Here is a 24,954-nt window from a genome sequence, read left to right as displayed (position 1 = left end):
GATGTCATATTGGATGGATAAATGTATAAAGTTGGATTAGAAAGTTTGCTTTTGTTGGCTTTTATTTCCGCATTGTGATGATCAGTAAGAGAGGGAAGATAAGGTGTGGGACAAATTTTGAAAGGGGAAATTGGGGTTGTGGCCACTGATATCGCAGGTGGATCATTCCCTCCAAGATATCCCGGCCAGAAAGGGGCCGTCTGGGTGATGTCCTACCTTCTGCTTCCTCCTCCTCTCCTTTTTTCTCTTCTGCGTCTTCCTTTTCTGTGTCTTCCTCCTCTACATCTTCCTCTTCCCTCTACAAGCGGATGCTGTAATCTGAAATAAAAGCATAAAATGCTGTAAATACTCAGCGGGTTAGGCAGCATCTCGACCTGAGACATCAGACAGCATTTCCACCTGAGAAGTGAAATCTGTTTCTCTCTCCAGGGATGCTGCCTGACCTGAGTATTTCCGGCAACTTCTGCTTCTCAGAGGCCTTCCTTTACCATCTGAGGTCTTGAAAGCATCCAACAGAACTCCCTGCACACTTAAAAATGTTTAACATGTATTGTACCAAGTCACTACTTGAATAAAATAAAAAATATTCAGTCCAAAAGCTTAAATGCAAACTTATCTGATACATTTGTGTGTCCCTTTAAGAGATACTGAGAGCGCCACTGTCAGTCTGCTGAACGCTGGGTTTTCATGTGAGCTTAGGACCCAGCACTGAACTCAGCACGAAGGTTCAAGTTTGCTGAGGTGACATTAAGTTGGCATACGTCACCCTCACTTAATTTACATTTCCAAGGCCAACTCTGCTATTGGCAGCACTAAGGCTCTCACAAAAATAGTGGCCGCCATGTCCCATAGAAATATAGAAACATAGAAAATAGGTGCAGGAGTAGGCCATTCAGCCCTTCGAGCCTGCACCGCCTATCAATGAGTTCATGGCTAAACATGCAACTTCAGTACCCCATTCCTGTTTTCTCGCCATACCCCTTGATCGCCCTAGTAGTAAGGACTACATCTAACTCCTTCTTGAATATAACGCCTTTCTATGGTCCCACACCATAGAAGGGCGCTAGAATGGCAGCCGCCATTTTTGGACCAGGTTGCAGCAGTGACTCATGGCAGTAAGTGGTCCAATTTCTAGGCCAGTGGCTTTTCTCCAGGGAAACCATTTTGGATGGCTGATTTGGGTTTGCAAGTTTTCAAACATTAAAGTTTTAAAGACATAGGGTAATTTTTGAGCCATTAGTTTATGAATACGACTGTAGAAGCAAACTTTGCAACATTTCTGGGTGATCCAATCTATCACCTAGCTATTTGTTTTGCTAATTTTCATTGTGCATGTCAATCCAGAAATCTAACACTTCAAAAAAGCTGACATAATCCACAAAAAACTGACAGCATAAATCACCCCGGAATTGTAGGCTTTGACACAGCAAGGCAAGGAGTTCGACTGAAATTGCAGAGGGACATAGATTTGTTATAAATTAAGCTTCAGATATATCCAACATTCCATCACTTTTACTGCAGGAGAAATACCTGAAGTGCAAAAATTCAGTTTGAAAGAGTGATGATTTTAGAAATAACTGAAAGAGGTGTGAGTCCTGACAACCTGACATTTGTTTTCTTGTGAAATTTGGGGGCATGTTTCCTCTAGCAATTTTTGACTTAAACACGGTGCATTTTCCATCATTTTGCAGCCTACTGTAATTCTGTCTTTTAAGCCACAAATAATTTCTCCTGGAAGGATTACAGATATTGAAAATAAAAGTAGTTGTACAGAGTTCAACAGAACCTTACAGGATCCAAGTTCTTTCCTTTAGAATCTAATCCCAGATACAGCCTGTCAATTTGTGAACTGATGCTTTTTTGCAACACTGACTTACAATTATCCCACGTTGGCAATGCATTCTGCATTCAAAAGACAAAACTGTCTCGCTATCACATCTGCCCCTGTTTGGGCCCCACCACAGCATACAGACAGGTAGGGGCTTACCTGGATTGAGGGTATGCTGATATAACAAGGTTAGATGAACAATGTTATTGTTATGTAGCTGTGAAAGGCATGAGTGAGTGAGGTGATATCACCAAAGTAAAACTGTAGTACTGAGTTCTGATAAAAGATCACACCTGAGCATTAACCTGTCTTTTCACCTTTTAAATGCTGATCGATCTGCTGTGCACTTCAAATAGTTTTTGGTTATAGAATTTTAAAAGTTGAGGCCAAATACTGCTGCTGATGAGAATAAAGACTGAACACTTAACAGGAAAAGTAGCAAGGAAGATTGCTTCAGAGAGGAACTGCAAAGAGGCAGCTGGCAGCGCTGCCATCAATAGTGGAGTGGATGGAGAGGAGTGTTTCATAGGAGGCTAGAATTAGAGGACTGAATGGCAAAGGCTGGGATGAAAGGTTGGAAGAAGTTGTAATAGTAGGGTTAAGCACTTTGAGGTCACGGATGCTGAAATCGGTGAAGACAGGGGTGAAGTCCGAGTAGGCTTTACTGATGGACAAGATGTGGATGGTGGAGTTTTGGACATTTGAGTTTGTGTAGGATGGAGCTCAGGAAACCAATGAGCAGGGCATGGGAGAAATAAAGTAAAAGTAACAAAAACATGAGTAATGTTTTCAAGTCGGGTAAGGTAGGGGCAGAGATGGAAATCGCGGGCTCTTGATGTTTGTGCTTATTCTTTCAGATTATCTTTTAGCAACTTTACCAGTATAGTGAAATTGGTCTCTAACTTTTTTTTAAAGGAATAAATACTTGTTACACAGCAATGAAAAATTCATCAAGGCTCTGTTTTCGTCTGGCAAAAGTCACTATAGAATACCTTGGACTGCTAAACTTTGGTGTATTAATTATTTTATTTTCCTGGTGTGTGATATGTAGTTCAGCCATAAACACTTATGAGTTAATCAATATTTTAAAAAATGACTGATTTTTGCAATTAACCAATTCCTGATCTAGTAATGTTCTATATTCTTCATCATCAAATGGTGCAATTATTAACCATTTTTTGCATATGAGACACAAATTTCAAAATAGGATGGAAACTATGCACTGCTAGATTATTTGCTCAAACTCTGTACTGCATCTTTTGTGTTAATTTTTTCTGAGTGCCTGCAAAATCTCTTGGATCCAGCTGTGGATGCAGACATTTTTTTAACTATACATGGTAAATTGGTCTCACATTGAACAGTTTGGGTTAGCATCACACACTCAACACTCCTCCCTAATCCCTGAGACACTTGCAATTTATAAGTATTGACCCTTGCAATAAAACCCATTTTAATTCACATAAACTGAAGAGGTCTTCTACAGAGTACTCTTTGAAAATGTTATACATCCAGAATGTGGTGTTGAAAGTCTACTGCAGTACTTAAACTTCACTGTATTGGAAAATAAAGCATATAATTATCCATTCTAATCCCTAGCTGACCTGCAATTCTAGAAAAGGGCATTTTTGTCTCCAAACAATACCCTTGTCTGAAAGACTTCCTACATGTTCTTTTTCGGTTTTATCATCTGTCACTTGAGAAATTAACAGCACAGACAATGGTTTGTTACAGTGCAATGTATTCAGAGGTTCTGAGCAATTGCAATCGCAGTTGTCAATAAAATAGGAATTTATTATTTGGATGTAATTCAAATGAAACACTTAGTTAAGAATATTATTTATGTTCAAGTGAGAATAATGACGTTTTTAAATATTGACTGTGTAAATCACTGCACAAATGTTTGAACCTATCTTCAAATATTGAGAGTATGCTGTTTTGCTTTTGAAACTTCTTTTGCAATATTGTAAATAAAACTATTAATATTTGGAATTAAAAGGCATTATTTTCCCCACAGAGCACAGATGATCTATTGGTTGCCTCTGCCGAATGTCCTAGCGATGATGAGGACATTGATGAGTGTGAGCCAAGCTCAGGTGGGTTAGGTTAGTCCATTTTCATTACTTCTTTCTTGGTGTTTCTGTGATTGTGTGTTTGCATGCTTTGTCTGTCTGCTTGATCAATGGAAGGGGTTTCATTGTTTGGTCACTGTCGGTAGTTAAAGGGCTTGTTGTAGGTGGTTAAAGGGCTTATTCAGTCCTATCTGCACATCTAAACAGTAATGTGGTATCTCAGTCAATCAGACAGACCAATACCAGAGTGTCTATTGACACCACTGTGTCAGCCAATGAGATGGAGGTGGAGCAGAATTTACGGCAGGACTCAAACAAAGTCTATTTACTCAAAAAACTGCAAAGCAAACAAAGTCAATTTACTCAGCAAACAGCACAATACAACAAACTGTCGACAGAGGCAAACTAAAAAGAGTTTCTATGAAATATAGCAAACAGAACTCATGATCGAAACTACAGCCACTTCTCCCCATAAAAGCAGAGTGATTTTCCAGCAAAATGCAGTGAGTGGAGGACAGTCACATACAAATGGTGTGCGTCACATCAATCCCAGTCACAACGGTGTAGTCTCCAGGCATGAGTAATGGGGGTGTTATCCAATCATCTCCATCCTGACTGAGAATAGTGGTGTCACTTCATTATATGCAGCCGACAATCACAGACATACATTCAAAGACACAGCTATTCATGGAGGCAGACATGAGCACACTCATATAGTCAGGCATAAAGATAGGATACATGACTCAACACATTCAAACACTCATACCTGTAGCCTCAAACACATATCCAATCATTCTGAAACTTGTGCATGCAGTCATACTGTTTACATGCACTTCACCATTTAGACAGATATAAAAACACACTCAAACATTCAAAGATATGTATAAGGACCCATTCATTTGTAAGGACACGCATACATTCAGATATGTTGACAGGCTTCGGCTCAAACTCAGATATTCAGACAAGCTCACATTCAGCAAATAGAAATGAGGACGCATATCCATGCACTTACACATGCAGAACAGACAGTAAAACCGACAACACTGCCTGTTGCACTTACTTAGCACATATTTCATTTGCAGCTCAGGTCAGTGTAACAAAATTAAAGTGCACATTCTATATATATTTATGTAAAACTGTAACCGGGAACATTTCCAATTCTGCTTGACTTCCAATCAGTGAGATATATTCACTCAATAGTAAGTTTTGAGGGAACATGCCAAATCTTCTGGTCCCTTGGGCTGAGCTGTCAGACACACAATCACTGGGAACTGTTAACACTGTCACATTAAAACTGTAACAAGGAGCACATTGTCCCCTTGGTCAAAATTATTTTTCACGAGTCCATTTATCTATTACTCTCCCCCAAAGATGTTGTTTTCAAAAATCTCCGCTTTTTGTTTCCTTCTTTAACTTGTTCCAACTCCTGTAGTTCCACAACCAAATGGGTAGGCATGCAGCTCATTCCTATTGCCTCTCCCAATGCCACTTTTGAGCTAGATGCTATAAAATTTGCATCTGTGGCCATGGGAGACTTTCCTAACAGTCTTTTTCTCTATGGGAAAGCACTCAGCCTCCCTGGCTGGGATTGGGCAATTGCTTCAAGGGTCAAGAAGTTGTATCTTAACACTCTAGTACAATATTCCATATTCCTTTTTCCATACCTCGGAAGCATACCAGCAGCAAGGGCAAACATCGACGACACAGTCCAACACCGCCTCCAGTGCGCCAGTGCAGCCTTGGTCGCCTGAGGAAGAAAGTGTTTGAAGACCAGGACCTCAAATCTGGCACCAAGTTTATGGTCTACAGGGCAGGAGTGATACCCAGCCTCCTATATGTCTCAGAGACGTGGACCATATACAGTCGATACCTCAAAGTACTGGAGAAGTACCACCAGTGCTGCCTGCACAAGATCCTGCAAATCCACTGGGAGGATAGACGCACCAACGTCAGTGTTCTCGATTAGGCCAACATCCCCAGCATTGAAGGACTGACCACACACGACTGGCTCCGTTGGGCGGACCACATCGTCTGCATGCCCGACACGAGACTCCCAAAGCAAGCGCTTTACTCAGAACTCCCAAACAGCAAGCAAGCCCCAGATGAGCAGAGGAAACATTTCAAGGACACCCTCAAAGCCTCCTTGATAAAGTGCAACATCCCCACTGGCACCTGGGAATCGCTGGCCCAAGACCGCCCTAAATGGAGGAAGAGCATTCAGGAGGGCGCTGAGCACCTCGAGTCTCGTCGCCGAGAGCATGCAGAAACCAAGCGCAGGTAGCAGAAGGAGCGTGTGGCAAACCAGACTCCCCACCCACCCTTTCCTTCAACGACTGTCTGTCCCACCTGTGACAGAGACTGTAATTCCCATATTGGACTATACAGTCACCTGAGAACTCACTTTTAGAGTGGAAGCAAATCTTCCTCGATTTCGAGGGACTGCCTATGATGATGATGATGATGACTATACTGTGCCATCAGACAGTCATTATTGTGACTTTCTTTCAGCATTGTGAAACGGGCTGTTGATTCGCTATTGCCTGTTTTGAACTACTGCCCAAGACAAGTTTCATTCTTGTGTCTTGAAATGAATTCTCTACAACCAGTGGCCTAACCATTCACTCTCTAACCTCTCTGCATGAAAAATTCCTCATATTATTCCTAAAAAGCTCACTTAAAGGTTGTGGTGTATGAAATGATACAATGAACTCTGTACTGTGAGCAAGTGACTAGGTGTAAACTGGTCAGTCTTTAATGGCTTCCAGAAGTGAAGATACAAAGGTGAAGTTCAGGTTATATACCAGGCCCAGCACGAGTGCACCTATGACGCTAGGACCTCTGACAGTAGTGCCCCCTGTTGGTGGGCAGACCTTATGTACATACATTACATCATTCCCCCCTCCCCAGTTCTTGGCACAAGTCCATATTATAAGTTCAGATGATCCGGAGCCATTCGCTCCCTGGTTGACCGTCTCAGTACAATCTCAGTGCTTTCCGAGTCTCTCACGACTTGGGGCTGGGTGCTGACCACAGTGGGATTTTCTGATGGCTGGACGTGAGTTGGTTAGTCGTCTAAGCTCACGGTGTCTTCTTCCAACTGTTCTGGTATGTCTTAGCTTGATTTGATCAATGTGTTTCCTGCACATCTGCCCATTCTTCAGCTTAACCATATACATCCGGTTACCTTCCTTATCCGTAACATTGCCCGGGAGCCACTTGGACCCTTGACCATGGATAAGTACATACACTGGGTCATTTACAGATATGTCGTGTGACACTGCGGCGCGGTCATGATACCATTGCTGGCGTTGAAGTCGGGTTTCGACATGATCGTTACGGTCAGGATGGACTAGAGAGAGCCTGGTTTTGAGGCCTCTCTTCATCAATAGTTCCGCAGGCGGGACCCCGGTGAGTGTGTGTGGCCTTGTCCTGTAATTGAGCAGTATGCGTGACAGGCGTGTCTGCAAGGAACCGTGAGTTACGCATTTCAGGCTCTGCTTGATGGTTTGAACTACCCGCTCTGCTTGATCATTGGACGCAGGTTTGAACGGGGCTGACCTCACGTGTTTTATGCCGTTGCATTTCATGAACTCTTGAAACTCCAGGCTCGTGAAACAGGTCCGTTGTCACTGACAATGATATCTGGCAGACCATGTGTGGCAAATATGGCTCTCAATGGTGGCAGTGGAAGTGCTGGATGACATGATCACACATTCTATCCATTTGGAGTATGCATCCACCACCACAAAAAACATTTTACCGAGGAAGGGGCCCGCAAAGTCGATGTGGATTCTAGACCAAGGTTTGGATGGCCATGACCACAGAGTGAGTGGAGCTTCTTTTGGGGTATTGCTTAACTGCATGCAAGTGCTGCACTGATGCACGCATGACTCTTAAGTCCGAGTCAATGCCAGGCCATCAAATATGGGATCTGGCGATGGCCTTCATCATGAGAATACTGGGATGCGTACTATGTAACTTCTGTACAAATCTCACCCTGCCTTTCTTGGGCATTACGACACGATTACCCAACAGTAAACAGTTGGACTGGATGGAAAGATCATCTTTGCGATGGCTGTACGGTTTGGTTTCATCACCCATTTCCTTGGGGATGGTCGACCAGTCCCCGTTAAGAACAACACGTTTTACAACCGATAGGGTCAGATCCTGGCTGGTCTAGATCTTAACTTTTTGAGCAGTGACCGGCGACCCTTCACAGGCGACCATGGAAAGGCATCCATGACCATGAGTAGCTTTGTGTGCATTGGCGTTTCCACCTCCAGTGTGGGCAACGGTAACCAGCTCAATGCATCAGCGCAGTTGTCGGTGCCTGGTCTATGGTGAATGACATAATCATAGGCAGATACTGTCAGTGCCCACCTCTGGATGCGGGACGATGCTTTGGTATTGATACCTTTATGTTCCGAGAACAACGATATAAGCGGCTTGTGATCGGTTTCCAGCTCGAAGCGAAGCCCAAACAGATACTGGTGCATTTATTTTTACCCCGTAAACACATGCTAAAGCCTTTTTCTCTACCATGCCGTAGGCGCTTTCTGCCTTGGAGAGGCGTCAAGACACGTATGCAACTGGTTGTAATTTTCCTGACTCATTGGCTTGCTGTAGTATACAGCCGACCCCATAGGACGACGCATCACAGGTAAAAACTAGATGCTTACATGGGTCATACAGTACCAGTAGCTTGTGGGAACACAACAGATTTCTAGCCTTCACAAAGACTCTGTCTTGAAGTTCACCCCACACCCAGTCGTCTCCTTTCCTGAGCACTTGAGCAAAGGCTCTAATACTGTGCTCAATTTGGGTAAGAAGTTTCTGAAGTAGTTGAGAAGACACAGGAACGAATGCAGCTCCGTCACATTCTGGGGCCTGGGCAAATTTTTGATGGCCTCTGTTTTCGCGTCTGTAGGCCTGATTTCATCTGCAGCAATCTTTCATCCAAGGAATTCGATCTCTGGTGCCATAAAAACACACTTCGAACGTTTCAGCCTGAGTCCCAATCTGTCCAGATGACACAGAACCTCTTCCAGATTGTGCAGGTGCTCGGTGGTGTCATTACCTGTGACAAGGATGTCGTCTTGGAATACCATGGTCCTGGGGAAGGATTTCAATAGGCTCTCTATGTTTCTCTGAAATATGGCTGCCGCCGAACGAATGCCAAAAGGGCACCTGTTGTAAATAAACAGTCCTTTGTACGTGTTGATGCACATAAGTTTCTTTGATGATTCAACCAGTTCCTGTGTCATGTAGGCCGACGTTAGATCCAATTTGGTGAACGATTTCCCCCCGGCTAGCATTGTGAACAGGTCATCAGCTTTTGGTAGTGGGTACTGATCTTGTTTCAAAACTCGGTTGATCATGACCTTGTAATCTCCACAAATCCTGACCGTGCCATCGCTCTTTAACACCAGAACAATGGGGCTGGCCCATTCATTAAATTCGACTGGTGAGATGACCCCCTCGCGCTGTAGCCTGTCCATTTCGAGCTCGACATTTTCTCTCATCATGTGCGGGACCGCCCTAGCTTTGTGATGGATGGGCCTTGCATCTGAGCCTAGGTGAATCTGTACCTTGGCTCCGTTGAAGCTGCCAATTCCAGGTTCAAACAGTGAGGGAAAGTTGCTTAGCACTTGAGCACACAAATCATCATCCGCTGATGACAAAGCTTTGATACTGAACAATTTCCATTTTATTTTCTCGAGCCAACTCCTGCCGAATAACGATGGGCCGTTACCCGGGATTATCCATAACGGTAGATCATGAACCACTCCCTCGTACAACACTCTTACTGCTGCACTACCGATCACTGGTATGAGCTCTTTGGTGTAGGTACGCAACTTCGCATTTATCAGACTCAGCTTGGGTCACTCTGCCTTGGTCTCCCACAGCTTTTTGAAAGTCCTCTGGCTCATTACTGATTGACTCGCACCCGTGTCCAATTCTATGGATACCGGCACGCCGTTTAATTTTACCTCCATCAGTATCGGTTGGCTCTTTGTTAGGACTCTTTGCTGTACACTTCCTCCCCGGAGCTCTCAAATGCGTCGGGCTGCATCGCCAGATCCACGCTGAATTGATTATCATCCACGTGGCGTGTCGCAGCTCGCTTACTCTGCTGTGGACACGTTCGCTGAAGTTCCCTGTCTTGGCACACCCTCTGCATACATACTGCCTGGAGTGGCACTGATGGGGTCGGTGATTGCCCCCGCAACGCCAACACGTTGAGCTCGGATTTGCGCCCAATGGCGGGCTTTGACTGGCTCCCGGTCTTGCAGATGCAGTCGAGTAGGCTCTGCCATGTGCTGCTCTGCCAGCCGTTGATACAATTTTGGACACAGCACTTGCCATGGAGTTCCTGTTTTGTCGCGATATCTGCTTCGTGCTTTTCTGTGTGGACATGCAAGTCTGGGCGATGGTGATGACCTTGCTGAGGTCCGGCGTCTCCGCAGCCAATAGCTTACTTAAGATCGCCTCTTGGTTGACCCCGATCACAAAAAAGTCACGCAGCATGTCTTCCAACGCAGGCCCAAATTTGCAAGGCCCTGCAAGACGTATCAGGTTATCAACAAATGCCGCTACAACCTGGCCTTCTGGACGAACGTGCGTTTAGAAGCGATATCTGGATATGAGGATTCCTTCCATGAGTTTAAGGTGTTCCCGAACTAAAGCACGCAGTTCTTTGTAATCCTTTTCTGTAGGAAGAGTGGGTAAGAGCAGATTCTTAATGAGTGCATAGATCATGGGGCCATAGACGGTGAGAAGAACTGCCCTGCGCTTCTCTGCATCCTCGTCTTTGTTTAGGTCGTTTGCCACGAAATACTGGTCAAGACAATTCGTGAAATCTCCCCAATTCTCTCCCTCATTGAATCTCTAGAATTCCAACAGTACTCGATCGTGCTGTGCTCACCATACTTTTGCGTGGGTTTGTACTTGCCTCGTCACCAGTTGTGGTGTATGAAATGATACAATGAACTCCGTACTGCGAGCCAGTGACTAGGTGTAATCTGGTCAGTCTTTACTGGCTTCCAGAAGTGAAGATACAAAGGTGAAGTTCAGGTTATATACCGGGCCCAGCACGAGTGCACCTATGACCCTAGGACCTCTGACGGTAGTGTTCACTGGTGGTGGGCAGACCTTATGTACATATATTACAAAGGTGAATTTTTTTATCAGCGTAGTCAACCTTTTCCCATTTTCTCTCCACTTTCTTGAAGGCAGTTTCGGTTATAGTTCCACAGGTGCCAGAGACCCTCTAGTACCCCCCCCCCAAATAGTCATTCTCCATGTGAGAGCACCGATGATGAGTTTTGCCAAGCTATTCAAGCATAGGAGCTTATCACAGTCAAGCCTGATCATGTCTCATCCAACGTTCACACAAGGACACTTTCTAGAAGGAGCCAGTAATTGCTAAGGCAGAGACAGAATCCTGGCTGATTGGCCCCCACCCCCACGCCCACCTCCTTCCACCAAGAGATGCTGGGACAATTTGTAGCATCCAAACTGCTGCTCTGGCTGACATCAGCCCACTAATAAAAGACCTAGAATAAAACCGGAGATGTTCTAATCTTAGGAATGAGTGAAGAAAAATATAATGTGAGGCTTTTTACCAAAATTATGGAAAATAAAGTGGCATTGTGATATTTCATAATGCTTTGATCTTAAATGTGCTGTTGAGGGTGGAGGAGAATTACAATGTCGAGTTTGGGGCAGGGAAATCAAAAATGGGCCATCTCTTAGGTGATTTTACTTCTAGTGATCAAGTTGAGCACTGTAAACAGACCTTGTTCCTCTACCCTAGCCAAGAGAAAAAATAGATCATAAATGAGAAGAGGGGCTTCTCTGCAGCCTCAGTGGATAAATGCACTACATGGTGTGGAACTGAGGCATATGGATTAGAACTTCCCAGGTTCCCCTTGTAATGAATGATCATAGCATGATTGAATTTCAAATTCAGATGGAGGGTGAGAAAGTTGGATCTCTAACCAGCGTACTAAGCTTAAATAAAGGAGACTATGAAGGTATGAGGGCTGAGTTGGCTAAAATGGACTGGGAAAGTAGATTAAAATGTAGAATGGTTGATGAACAGTGGTGTGCGTTTAAGGAAATTTTTCAAACTCTGAAGAAAAATATATTCCAGTGAGGAGGAAAGGACGTCAGAGAAAAGATAGCCATCCATGGCTAACTAAAGAAATAAAGGACGGTATCCAATTAAAAACAAGGGCATACAAAGTGGCCAAAACTAGTAGGAGGACAGAAGACTGGGAAGTGTTTAAAAGCCATCAAAGAATGATGAAAAAAATGATTTAAGAAAAGGAAGATAGATTATGAAAGTAAACTAGCACGAAATATAAAAATAGATAGCAAGAGTTTCTATAGGTATATAAAAAGGAAAAGAATGGTTAAAGTAAATGTTGGTCCCTTAATGGACGAGACCGGGGAATTAATAATGGGGAACATGGAAAATGCAGAAACTCTAAACAAATATTTTATATCAGTCTTTACGATAGAGGACACTAACAATATTCCAGCAGTGGATAGTCATGGGGCTGTATGGGGGGAGGAACTTAACACAATCACAATCACTAAGAAGGCGGTACTCAGTAAGATAATGGGACTAAAGTGGAATAAATCCCGTGGACCTGATGGCTTGCATCCTAGGGTCTTAAGAGAAGTAGCGGCAGGGATAGTGGATGCATTGGTTGTAATTTACCCAAATTCCCTGGAATCTGGGGCAGCCCCAGTAGATTGGAAAAATGCAAATGTACGCCCCTATTTAAAAAAGGAGGCAGACAAAAAGCAGGAAACTATAGACCAGTTAGCCTAACATCTGTAGTTGGGAAGATGTTGGAGTCCATTATTAAAGAAGCAGTAGCAGGACATTTGGAAAAGCAAAATTTGGTCAACCAGAATCAGCATGGATTTATGAAGGGGAAGTCATGTTTGACAAGTTTGCTGGAATTCTTTGAGGATGTAATGAACAGGGTGGATAAAGGGGGACCAGTGGGTGTGGTGTATTTGGACTTCCAGAAGGCATTTGACAAGGTGCCACATAAAAGGTTACTGCACAAGATAAAAGTTCACGGGGTTGAGGGTAATATATTAGCATGGATAGAGGATTGGCTAATGAACAGAAAACAGAGAGTAGGGATAAATGGTTCATTCTCGGGTTGGCAATCAGTAACCAGTGGGGTGCTGCAGGGATCAGTGCTGGGACTCCAACTATTTACAATCTATAGTAACGACTTGGAGGAAGGGACCGAGTGTAACGTAGCCAAGTTTGCTGATGATACAAAATGGCAGGAAAAGCAATGTGTGAGGAGGACACAAAAAATCTGCAAAAGGACATAGACAGGCTAAGTGAGTCGGCAAAAATTTGGCAGATGGAGTATAATGTCGCCAAGTGTGAGGTCATGCACTTTGGCAGAAAAATAATCAAAGAGCAAGTTATTATTTAAATGGAGAAAGATTGCAAAGTGCTGCAGTACAGCGGGACCTGGGGGTACTTGTGCATGAAACACAAAAGGTTAGTATGCAGCTGCAGCAAGTGATCAGGAAGGCCAATGGAATCTTGTCCTTTATTGCAGGGGGGATGGAGTATAAAAGCAGGGAAGTCTTGCTACAGCTATATAAGGTATTGATGAAGCCACACCTGGAATACTGCGTGCAGTTTTAGTTTCCATATTTACGAAAGGATATACTTGCTTTGGAGGCAGTTCAGAGAAGGTTCACAAGCTTGATTCCAGGGATGAGGGGGTTGACTTATGAGGAAAGGTTGAGTAGGTTGGGCCTCCACTCATTGGAATTCAGAAGAATGAGAGGTGATCTTATCGGAACATATAAGATTATGAGGGGGCTTGACAGGGTGGATGCAGAGAGGATGATTTCACTGATAGGGGAGACTAGAACTTGAGGGTATGATCTTCGAATAAGGGGCCGCCCATTTAAAACAGAGATGAGGAGAAATTTCTTCTCTGAGGGTTGTGGATCTGTGGAATTCGCTGCCTCAGAGAGCTGTGGAAACTGGGACATTGAATAAATTTAAGACAGAAATAGACAGTTTCTTAAACGATAAGGAAATAAGGTGTTATGGAGAGCGGGCAGGGAAATGGACCCGAGTCCATGATCGGATCAGCCATGATCGTATTAAATGGCGGAGCAGGCTCGAGGAGCCGTATGGCCTACTCCTGCTCCTATTTGTTATGTTCTTATATTCAGTGCTGAGTTAGCTAACCTCAGCTCAGGTACCAGTTGGAATGCTGCAACTGGCATCAGCACTTTGGCCCTAATGAGGAGATAAATCAACGAATATTTTCACTTCTGATTGCTATTTGGTGATTTCTGCTGGGAAATGCAGATGTGGGGATATCCAGGGAGGACAGGCTCACACATGGCCATGATGTCCACATGATGTAATAGCCTTCTGACACTAAGGCCTGGATTTTCAAGGGGGAAGGCAGGTTGGGATCAAGGGGCTCCGATGCGGGCGGGAGAGCATGTTTCCCGCAGGCCCTGATGACTTGAACAGCAGGGCCTAATTTGTATGTGAAGCCTCTGTTTCCTGGCCGCAGCCAGCCAGATGGAGCGGCTGGCTGGCTGGCTGTGGGTGGGTAGGCCTGCGGCACTAGGCCACACAGGGGAGGGATTGGGTGGAGGCCGGTGCCAGCCTCCACAGGATAGAGGGTGGGTGAAGAGAAGATCAGGGTAATAGTGGGAGCCGGAGGAAGAGAAGAGAAGTTCGGGGATGTTGTGTGACTGGGGCTGGAGGGGCGGGGGAGTGGTGGGGTTGGGAGGGAGAGAGGGAAGGTCACAGCCTGTGGCCGGCCTCAGGATGATCGTGAGGGGGTTCTGGGAAGACAATCGGGAGCCTCATGGAGGGGTCTCCAATCACAGGGCATGGGCTAGCCTGGGACCCTGGATCAAAGAAGTAGTTATAAAGTCACTTACCTCCTGGATGCAACAGTCCCCACGTTGCTGTAACTGCTGGGCTTTACGAAATGTGCAGACTCTGTCCAGATAGAGTTAAATACAAAATGGAGGTTAAAAAAAGCAGCTTCTAGCCAAATTATAATATTTAAATTGATGTTCCGCCTCCTCAGAGCGGGTTGACAGCCCCACATCCCGCCTCCCCCCCCCACCCCTCTGTCCCGTCCCGTCCAGTCTCACTTCCATTAACACTGGGAGTGTGCGGGTTGGAGGCGGGTTCAGGTCGGGAATCCGATTTTTAATAATTTAACTACCTCCATGCTTCAAACCCACCTGTTTTTTATCGGTTAAAATTCCTCTCTAACAGTCTAAATTCACACATGAAGATTGACTATTTGAACAAAATTCTGCATAGCTGAAACCATACAGGAATCAATGTCTTCAGGAGAAGGGGAGATAAAAAAAGGGAGACTAAATGGAACTGGGGAATAGATTCTTTTTTAAACTGTCAGAAACAATAAAGTCTCTGACACATGAAGTCCTTTTTCCTTGTTATCAGAGCAATCAAAGCACTGTGACAATGCAGGTCCATAAAATGTAGTCAGACTATAACCTTGAAAAATAAAGCAATTATTGAATAGTCTAAAGCGACAGAAAGAATGTGAAGTGACATGATTGTGAAATAACGGCATAATAAGAGCATGGCACAAATGAACAGGCCAATCAAAATAAAATCCCATTCTCTGCATTCTCTTTGTGTCACAGTTTAGAAATTTGCAAAAACTTATGTTCCAGCACCAGTGTAGCCGAAATTAAAGAGCTTGTTCTACACTGTGAGCTTTTAACGCTAATTGCTTACCTGTCAAAAACAATGTATTTGCTGATTTTGAGAAGTATTCACTAACAGCTTCATCACAGCTTGTAGCAGAGGAGCTCCACTTCACTTTCCACTGCATCAGTCCTTGCCAGGTTATAGCCACTTCTGGCTGTCAAGTGCAGCCAATGACCCAGTGGCCCCAAGTTACATATGCAGATAGATACAGTAACATTGGACCTAATCTTCGACCTGCAGTCATCATTTCAATATTAAAACAAACTTTCATTGTTCTTTGTGCACACATCCAATGACTTACCCTTTTTCTATGTCCTTGTGAATGTGCATGCAGTCATTGACATCTGTTTCAATCATTTATGCACCTGGGCCTAGAAATACATTGGCTTCGATGAGTTTCCATGCTGGAAGTGTGCCGTCAGCTATATTGGTAAAGGCTGAAGACTAGCTGTCCAGGGCCTGCACCTAAAACAGGCAGTAAGCCTTTTGTATTTACCTCTTTCAGGAACCCTTTCCAAAACTTGGCTGCTGCATTCAGGATAACCAAGTCTACATGCAACCTACCCAGCAGTCTTTAAAGGATGGAGTGCTCCTCCTGGCTCCACTGCAGTCCCGATATTGCCGGACCCTGCCAAGCCATCTCCCCATCCTGATCACCTCCACCCACTTCCCATTGCATTCCCCCCACCCTATCCCATCCCGATGGCTTCCCTCCTCCCCACCAATTTAAATCTGCTTTGCCGGTGAGCAGCCTGGGGACACATAGCTCATTGGTCTTATTTAAATGAGACCCGAATGTGGTTTGGGTCTACCCATTCACCATCCCTGCAACCAGTTCGTGCTGGCAGGCTGACGCTGTCCAATTTCACGAACCCCCCCCCCCCCCCCCATGATGTTTATTTCTAAAATGTAACCAATCCAGATTCGCAGTGTGTTTTACACTATTATGCAAGATATAATCATAAAATTATTATGGCATACTTAACTAATCTAGCAGAGTTAGCAAGTACTTGTGCACACTTACAACACCCACAGAATGAGCTGGAGCAAACTTTATAATTTGTAATATGTTCTGTTGCTCATATTTCAAATGATTCAACTGTAATAATTTTATTCTCATGTCCTAATTTAAAATGTTCATTGGTATTGTCGGCAGTAATTTAAAAACTTGTAGAAATCTATTCTGGTGTCATACAGAGCCATTTATGTATGGTCTGAGACTTCGCACCACAGAATTGGATTGAAACATAAAAATTTTAAAAAGTGCATATGCATGCTGGAAATAGTCAGCGGGTCAGGCCGTATCTGTGACGAGAAATAGAGTTAGAAATAGAAATAACGTTTTGAAGAACGGTCGGCACCCGAAACATGAACTTGTCTGTTGTCTCCACTGCTGCCTGACCTGCTGAGTGTTTCCAGCAGTTTCTATTTTTGTTATGGAATAGAGTAGGTTAACTAACAGTTGGAAGATCTAATATACCTGAGAAAGCCCTGAGGAAATGGTGTAAAAGCAGAGGCAAGTACTTCTAAGTAACATAATAGAACTGCAGAGTACAGCCACTTTCATGAATTCAAAACAAGAGTAAGTCAACAGTCAGTCACAGCATCGACAGCCAGTCATATCTATAGCTGGAGGTATGTGACCCGGATGCCTTCCGCATGTTGCTGTCTCTAAAATCCAACTGCCCACAAAATATAGCTGAAGAGAGCCTGGGACAACTTGAACTGGCAGGTCACAGAATCCCACCCCTCGGAAACTGCCACAGGGAGCACAGGCTGCCAAAAACTCCCTGCCCCACTCATTCTGTTCAATCTAAACCTCCTAGCAAGAAATAGCCTTGGTCCAACCAGCAAGTAATAGCACCCAATGTGCAGAGCTCTGCATGACCCTCATGGTTTGCGTTTGCAAATATTAATTAATCAGCAACGCATATATTGTACCATGATCTGATAATGCATGTCAATTTTGTACAACTCAATAAACAGCAAGGGAGAGATGAAACAACCATTTAGGTAGCTGATGACCTCAACTGCATCCTGTATTGGGAGTGCAGCCACTGTGCACCATTTTACTGCTCTTTTATACTCAGTCAGTCAGTCAGGAGTCAGTGTCTGTGAGTGCACTGAGCTCTGCTATAAAAGCAGAGAGCGAGAGGGCAAATACATGGAACTAACTTTCTGCACTAACATAACCAAAACCAGTGGCCTTATCCCGATGACAAGATGGTAGAGCCACAGTTTTAGGAATCCTATGATGCCTTCAGTCGCTGAAACCAGGCTTGTTTATTCTATAACATGAAGATTCATTATCATCATAGGCAGTCCCTTGAACGAGGATGATTTGCTTCCACACCAAAGGAAGCAGCTATTTGACTGCACTAGTTAGTGTAAATGCACCTTTAAACACATTGTTACAAATATTTGAACATTTTTTTAATAGGAGGATTAATGACTTCATTAAGAAAATAATCATTTTATATATTTTAATTAAACTTTATGTGTAAAAAAGAAATGAACAGGACAACTCTTTCAAGAATAAATTTTCCAAAAGCAGAAAAGATATACTTAAAAAAAAATGCTTGCTGCATTTTAATTATAGTTTTAGTCTGACTAAGCTAGACATAGCCAAACATTTCATTTTGAATTTATTCCATTTTAACTGTTTGAGTTTTGATGCACTGATCGATAATATGGGAGGATTGACATGCAATCTTCTCAGACTGTTCATTACTATAAGCAGGAAGCTTTTCCATTCTAGACTGCATGATGTATCTATCTGAAACTAATTTCGACAGCTGCCAGCTGTTTGAAATGAAATGATAAATTATTAAATGCCAGAGAATAGCATATTTAAAATTCACGCATATCTAGTTCTGCCTCCCAGCAACACTTTAATTTTACTTGGGTAGTTGATTGATCACAGATCCAAGATCCAGACCACTGCAATACCATGCAAACAGAGGTTTTTCTGAGCAATATGAATAAAATGGAGTAATTCAGATACATTTTTCATTATTGTCCAATTTATAGTGCAACTGGATAAAACAATGGTAGCTTTTCAAGTTGACTGATATGAGCCATCTGCAATATAATTGATGTGAGCCTTTCTTTTTAAGCTTAGTTTTGTTCAAATAGTAAAAGTTCTGTTTTGGTTATTTCAAAATGTTAACATTTTACTTTCAAATAAAACAATACAGAATAGGAAATGCCAGTGATATGAGCAGTTTACAAAACAGGTGAAGCCTTGAGGAAGTGTTGCTGTGTGCAACATATTCAAGCAAGACTGCAGAATCCAGACTAGATATTTAATAAAATAAAAGAGATAGAATCCAGCAAAGGAAATATTATTCCAAAAATCCACATGACACATTTAGAAGATACATCTCTAGCAGATTGCCATTGAGCTCAGCAGTGATCTGCATCTTCCTGTTCCTAGTACTTGAGTACAACAATGAAGTTTAGTGTAGGTCAGTACTAAACTTGAATTATTTTTAAGTGCCAGAACTGGCATCAAGGATTAGTAAGGTTGCTAGAATTTGATCAGCTCACTGACAGCGAGTTAGAAACAGGCCCACTGGATACATCACCTCCAGGTGAGTCATTTCCATCTGAAAGACCTGATGTGGCATGTCCGCATGAGAAGCTGTTACACTGACTAAACGGGAAATATCTCTTCTGAATAAGGGGACCTTTCTCGATGACCTTTTAACTATTCTTTCTCCTGTGGGTGAAGTACTATGGACTAAAAATATTCCCTATGAAAATATTGCCGCCTTGTAATAAAACATTGTAATGCAACATTCCATCATTAACATATTCAGCCTGTAGCCACTAACTTGTAAAATTACAATATGTCTGACTCAATCTGAATGTATTCATCAGTTTAATTCGGTGTTTTTGGAAACTAATTAAATAGGTTGTACTGATATAATGGATAAGAGCAATATTATTATGTTGTAACAGTTTTAGGTCTACATTTTGGTTTGAATAAATTGCATTGCAGATGGCATCACCCTAGTTTCAAATTTGCCCTGCTGGCTTTATTATTCTGTTTTAAAGGATAACATTTCATACTTACACATTTGGCAATGAGTCAGGTAAACCACACACAGTACAATTCATCAGTGATGTTAAAAACTTGTATGAAATCCATATTGGCCTGGTGTCTTCTCTTCCTTTAACTTGTTCAGCCCAATAGTGACCACCTTGTCTGAAATCTCTCTTTCATTCAGTACTTTCTACGTGCCCACCCCACCCTGGAAATCCAGACTGCCCATGGATGCCTCAATGGGCACAGAATTGATAAATTAATTTAATATATTTGCTTTTACATTTTTATTCTTTTACTACATCATAAATGTCTGTGCTGCAGTGGGTCCATATTGGAATGGACCAGATCCAATTCTATAATTGAACGATACATTTAAAAGCTGCATTCAGAATATGTTCCAGTTGCCACCATGATCTGGGATCAAATGCAATTTCTTTCCCCACACAATGGAAAATTGGGGTTCAGAGTTTTAAAAAAATTGAGTTTGGTATTCCCATACACAGTACGACTCCAGAATTCCAATATTCTATAGTCTATTATAGTAAATTTTAAGCCCTAGCTGCAGCTCTGAAATTTGTTAATACATTCACATATTACAGTAATTTACAAAAACCCTGAAAGAGAGGTCTATGGAAATAAGGTGTACCCAGCAGCAGAATATCTGCCTTCTGATGCTGTGGCTTCAGATCTCAACCCAGGGGTCATTATTGTCGCTGTAACCTATCTCTTACAGTCATCATCATAATAGGCAATCCCTCGAAATCGAGGAAGACTTGCTTCCACTCTAAAAGTGAGTTCTTAGGTGACTGAACAGTCCAATATGGGAATTACAGTCTCTGTCACAGGTGGAACAGACAGTCATTGAAGGAAAGGGTGGGTGGGACTAGTTTGCCGCACGCTCTTTCCGCTGCCTGAGCTTGGTTTCTGCATACTCTCAGCGATGAGACTTGAGGTGCTCAGCGCCCTCCTGGATGCACTTCCTCCACTTAAGGCGGTCTTTGGCTAGGGACTCCCAGTTGTCGATGGGGATGTTGCATTTTATCAAGGAGGCGTTGAGGATGTCCTTGAAACATTTCCTCTGCCCACCTTGGGCTCGCTTGCCATGCAGGAGATCCGAGTAGAGCGCTTGCTTTCGGAGTCTTGTGTCAGGCATATGAACAGTAGCCCGCACAGCGGAGCTGGTCGAGTGTGGTCAGTGCTTCGATGCTGGGGATGTTGGCCTGATCGATGACGCTAATGGTAGTGAGTCTGTCCTCCCAGGGGATTTGCAGGATCTTACAGAGACATCATTGGTGGTATTTCTCCAGTGATTTGAGGTGTCTATTGTATATGGTCCACATCTCTGAGCCATATAAGAGGGCAGGTGTCACTACAGCCCTGTAAACCATGAGCTTGGTGCCAGATTTGAGGGCCTGATCTTTGAACATTCTTTTACTCAGACAGTCGAAGGCTGCGAAGGCGCACTGGAGGCGGTGTTGAATCTCGTCGTCGATATCTGCCCTTGCTGATAATAGGTTTCCGAAGTATGGAAAATGCTCCACGTTTTCCAGGGCCGCGCCGTGGATCTTGATGACTGTGGGGCAGTGATGTGTGGCGGGGTCAGGTTGATGGAGGACCTTTGTCTTATGGATGTTTAATGTAAGGTTCATGCTTTCGTACGTCTCAGTGAAGATGTTGTCTATGACTTGGAGTTCAGTCTCTGAAGCAAGCATCGTTCGCGTACTGTAGTTCGACGACAGAGGTCGGGGCGGTCTTGGATCTGGCCTGGAGGCGATGAAGGTTGAACAGGTTCCCACTGATTCTGTAGTTTAGTTCCACTCCAGCGGGGAGCTTGTTGAGTGTGAGATGGAGCATTGCAGCGAGGAAGATCGAGAAGAGGGTTAGCGCAATGACGCAACCCTGTTTGACCCCCAGTCCGGATGTGGATTGGATCTGTAATGGATCCGTTGGTCAGGATCACAGCTTGCATGTTGCCGTGGAGCAGGCGGAGGATGATGATGAACTTTTGGGGCAGCCGAAATAGAGTAGGATGTTCCATAGACCCTCGCAGTTGACAGTGTCAAAGGCCTTTGTAAGGTCAAAGAAGGCCATGTACAAGAGTTGGTGCTGTTCCCTGCACTTTTCTTGCAGCTGTCGTGCTGTAAAGATCATGTCTATTGTACCCCATTGAGAACGAAATACACACTGTGTAAGGGGTTCTCGGGGAGTGTTGTTGTGCCTTGGGTGTCTCTCTCTGGGCTTCTGCCCTCACAGCTTATGCCTGGCTGTGAGGTACCCTGAGTGCTGCAAGAGCACCCCTGGAGAGACTGTGTCCACAACTTATGAAGGGGGTTTTGAGACTCGTGCGTCCCCACAGCTTATGCCTAGCCTGTGAGGCACCTGTGAGTGTCAAACACTCCTAACCCCTTCTTCCCGAGCCTGTGACACACAGTTGAGCGTTTTCGAGGCGCTCCTAGCTTCCCTTACATTGTTCTGACATAAGACTCACTATCAGGAGATGTAATACAATAGAACTGAGACAAGGTGATTCCAAGAGGAACTTAGGCTTCCAATTTATTTGACAAGGTGTATCTCAACAAACAGCAATACACCAACAAAACAATCCCCCTAAATCCCACTAAATGGACACACCGAAAATCTTTATACAAGTTTAGCAGTACAATGCCCAACCTCCCACCTTTCCTGGCCTAACTAAGTTGGGAGTTCCAGGGACCAGAAGTTATACTCACGACTGTGCCTTTTGCAGTCTGGAGGTTTGTTTCTTCTATCTTCGGTGTCTTCGGACACTGGTTTTCCTTCAGTGTCGAGAGGCTTGCTGGTTGTTGGATCACAAGGGCAGGGAAGCACACACACTGCGTCAGAAACCCCTTTTTATAGCCAGATTATCCAGTCCGCCTCTCGTGCTGAAATCGATCCTTCCCATTGGTGGGCTTTGTGATTTTGAAAAATGCAGCAGTTTTAGATTATTGCGGGTTTTTTCCACTGATAACCTACTCAAGGTTTGAGTAGGTGTTGAATGCGTTGGCCTCCTGTAGCCATTGTGTAGGCCCTTGGGTTATTTTGGGTTCCCTAGTTTTCTGAAGGTCTGCATAATTTCCCTCCATAGTGTAAACATGGGGAAGACAATAGCCCGATAATGGCGATGAGTCAGTCCCACAGTTTTCAAGCAAGTGCTCTCCCATTGGCTTGAAAGTCCCATGCTTCGGGCTGACACTGTCCCACCATTGGTCCTCCGGTGTCCTCCCCCGTCCAATCACTGCTCTGCCAAAGTCAAACCGTCCCGGTTTCAATTCACATTGCAGCACAGACAGATCCCACAGCCCTTTCCCTTCTGGGTAAAATGAGGGGGTTTTCGTCCTCCCCTACATAATCCCCCATTTGACACAGTCAGACACCACTCGAGTGTGTCAAAGTTCAGGGTGGTGAGAAAACCCTAGGTCTCCCAAATTGTCCAACTTTCCCCAGTTTAACTCTAAACTGATCCCATCGATATATATCGTAATTCCTTTTAACATGGTACAAAACACAGAATCCAACAGGTTACAATATTATACGACAGCAATATACATATATGTACTTAAGGTTACAGCAGTAATTGTACATTGAGTCTCATTTCAGTCTTAACCGTAAAACAAAGAAACCTGCCCTGCAAACTTCCCAGAGGCCATGTATGAAAACGCAGTCATCCCTGGGAATAACAAAACCGCCTAAGTGTCGCAGTCAAGCTTTGTTTACACGCCTTGAGTGTTTAGCAACAGCTCTCTTGTCTGTGTAGTAGCCTGAGGAACTGCTTTCTTTTTCTTTTTCTCCTGAGCTTACAGCTTGTAACCAGCAGATATGCTGCAGATCAGGAGTTGGCCGATTACTAAGGCATGTGATCCCACCCAGATCCGTGCAGGTATGTCTGCGCGTATCCCCAAATCCCACCATGCTGGGGGTTTAATCTGGGCAATCTCCCCTGCTAGAATTTCAGTTTTCTGCTCCATGGTGTAAAAATGTTTTTGAGACAAATCCACTGTCTGGAGGAGGGCTGTAAGTTTCTCAGGTAGTGGGGCAATGGGATAGCCAAAATGGGCGACATATTGTTGTAGGTGGCCGAGGTTGTTTTGTACCGTGAGGTGACTCACGGAAGGTTCAGGGATGGGTGTGATTCTGGTGTGTGCCACTTGAACCTCTGCCTTGGGTTTAAAGCAAAAGCTGCTGTACGGTATTGGACACCACCTTCCCGGTCCGTGTTCATACTGTTGGGCACATGTGGTGACACAATATGTCCCACCGCCTACATATGCTACCTGTGGAGGCATGTGGTTAGGGGCCATTACCTCCATTGTGCAATTGATGGGCTCTGTCCCAGCAGTGCTGAACCCACATTGTGGCCTTGCAAAAGCGTTCGAGTGCTGGGGGCACAGGATTACCTGTGCTCCCCTGCTCCGACAACCCGAGAGGTCTGTACCTGTCACAGTGTGCTCCCACATTGTGACATAAGGTGGGACCTCTTGGAATCGAACATGCACCCCTCCACGAATGACTCCCACATTCTCCACTCGGTACAGGGATGCTGGTCATGGGGACGACCCCATCATGGGCATCCTGACCAGCACCTTTAGAAAGCAATGGAGACCCCCTCTGAACACATGCGAGTGGATCCCCACATACACAAATAAATTCCTTGGTCGTACGCCCACCATTTCTCCCAGCACACCGTGACCCCGCCAGATGACCCCATGATGGTTCAGTAGGTATCATTATCCAGACGTTCCCAGTCCGAGTGTCGGTCTCCCACATCCCTCTTGAGCTTTCTGAGCCACCACCACCGTCCCAGAGGTATGTCCCCTTGGCAAGTTAGGCACACCTTCCTGCCTTCTGTCACTCTCACTCTGGAAGTGACCACAGTCATCTCCGGGCAGGGGATGGAGGCCTCTCCGTAGGTAAAGTCCTTATGGTTGGAGTACTTGGTGCAGTTCGATCCCAACCACCCAGGCCATCTCCCCTCGTGGGAGTAGGTGACCCGGCCATCCGCCGCCGGAGTCCCTTCTCCTGTGGTCACTGTCGGCGCTCTGTCCCCGGAGCATCCGAAAACCAGGGAGTCCTCAGTGTCCTCTCGGTGCCCGGTGCAGATCCTTAGCGATACCAGCATCACTAACGTCCAGTAGGGAGGTGTTGACATCTGAAAGGCAAGAAGAACATGGCTTTGCCTTGAGAGACCTCTCCAGGCCCGACCCAAGTAACATGT

The 24,954-nt window shown here is 44.4% G+C and overlaps 1 protein-coding gene across 2 annotated transcripts in view; it reads left to right on the top strand.

The window, feature by feature from the left end:
- Nucleotides 1-24,954, top strand: part of LOC139273124 (neurexin-1-like) — a 2,375,046-nt gene that overhangs the window by 2,328,637 nt on the left and 21,455 nt on the right. For both annotated transcript variants that reach the window (XM_070889537.1, XM_070889538.1), the window contains one exon: nucleotides 3,843-3,930. In XM_070889537.1, the coding sequence (XP_070745638.1) occupies nucleotides 3,843-3,930 (88 nt within the window). The remainder of the gene's footprint in view (nucleotides 1-3,842; nucleotides 3,931-24,954) is intronic.

Source organism: Pristiophorus japonicus, chromosome 9 (genome assembly GCF_044704955.1).
Source record: "Pristiophorus japonicus isolate sPriJap1 chromosome 9, sPriJap1.hap1, whole genome shotgun sequence".
NCBI lineage: Eukaryota > Metazoa > Chordata > Chondrichthyes > Pristiophoridae > Pristiophorus > Pristiophorus japonicus.
Note: the sequence above shows the minus strand (reverse complement) of the source record. Positions and strands in the feature narration are given on the sequence as shown.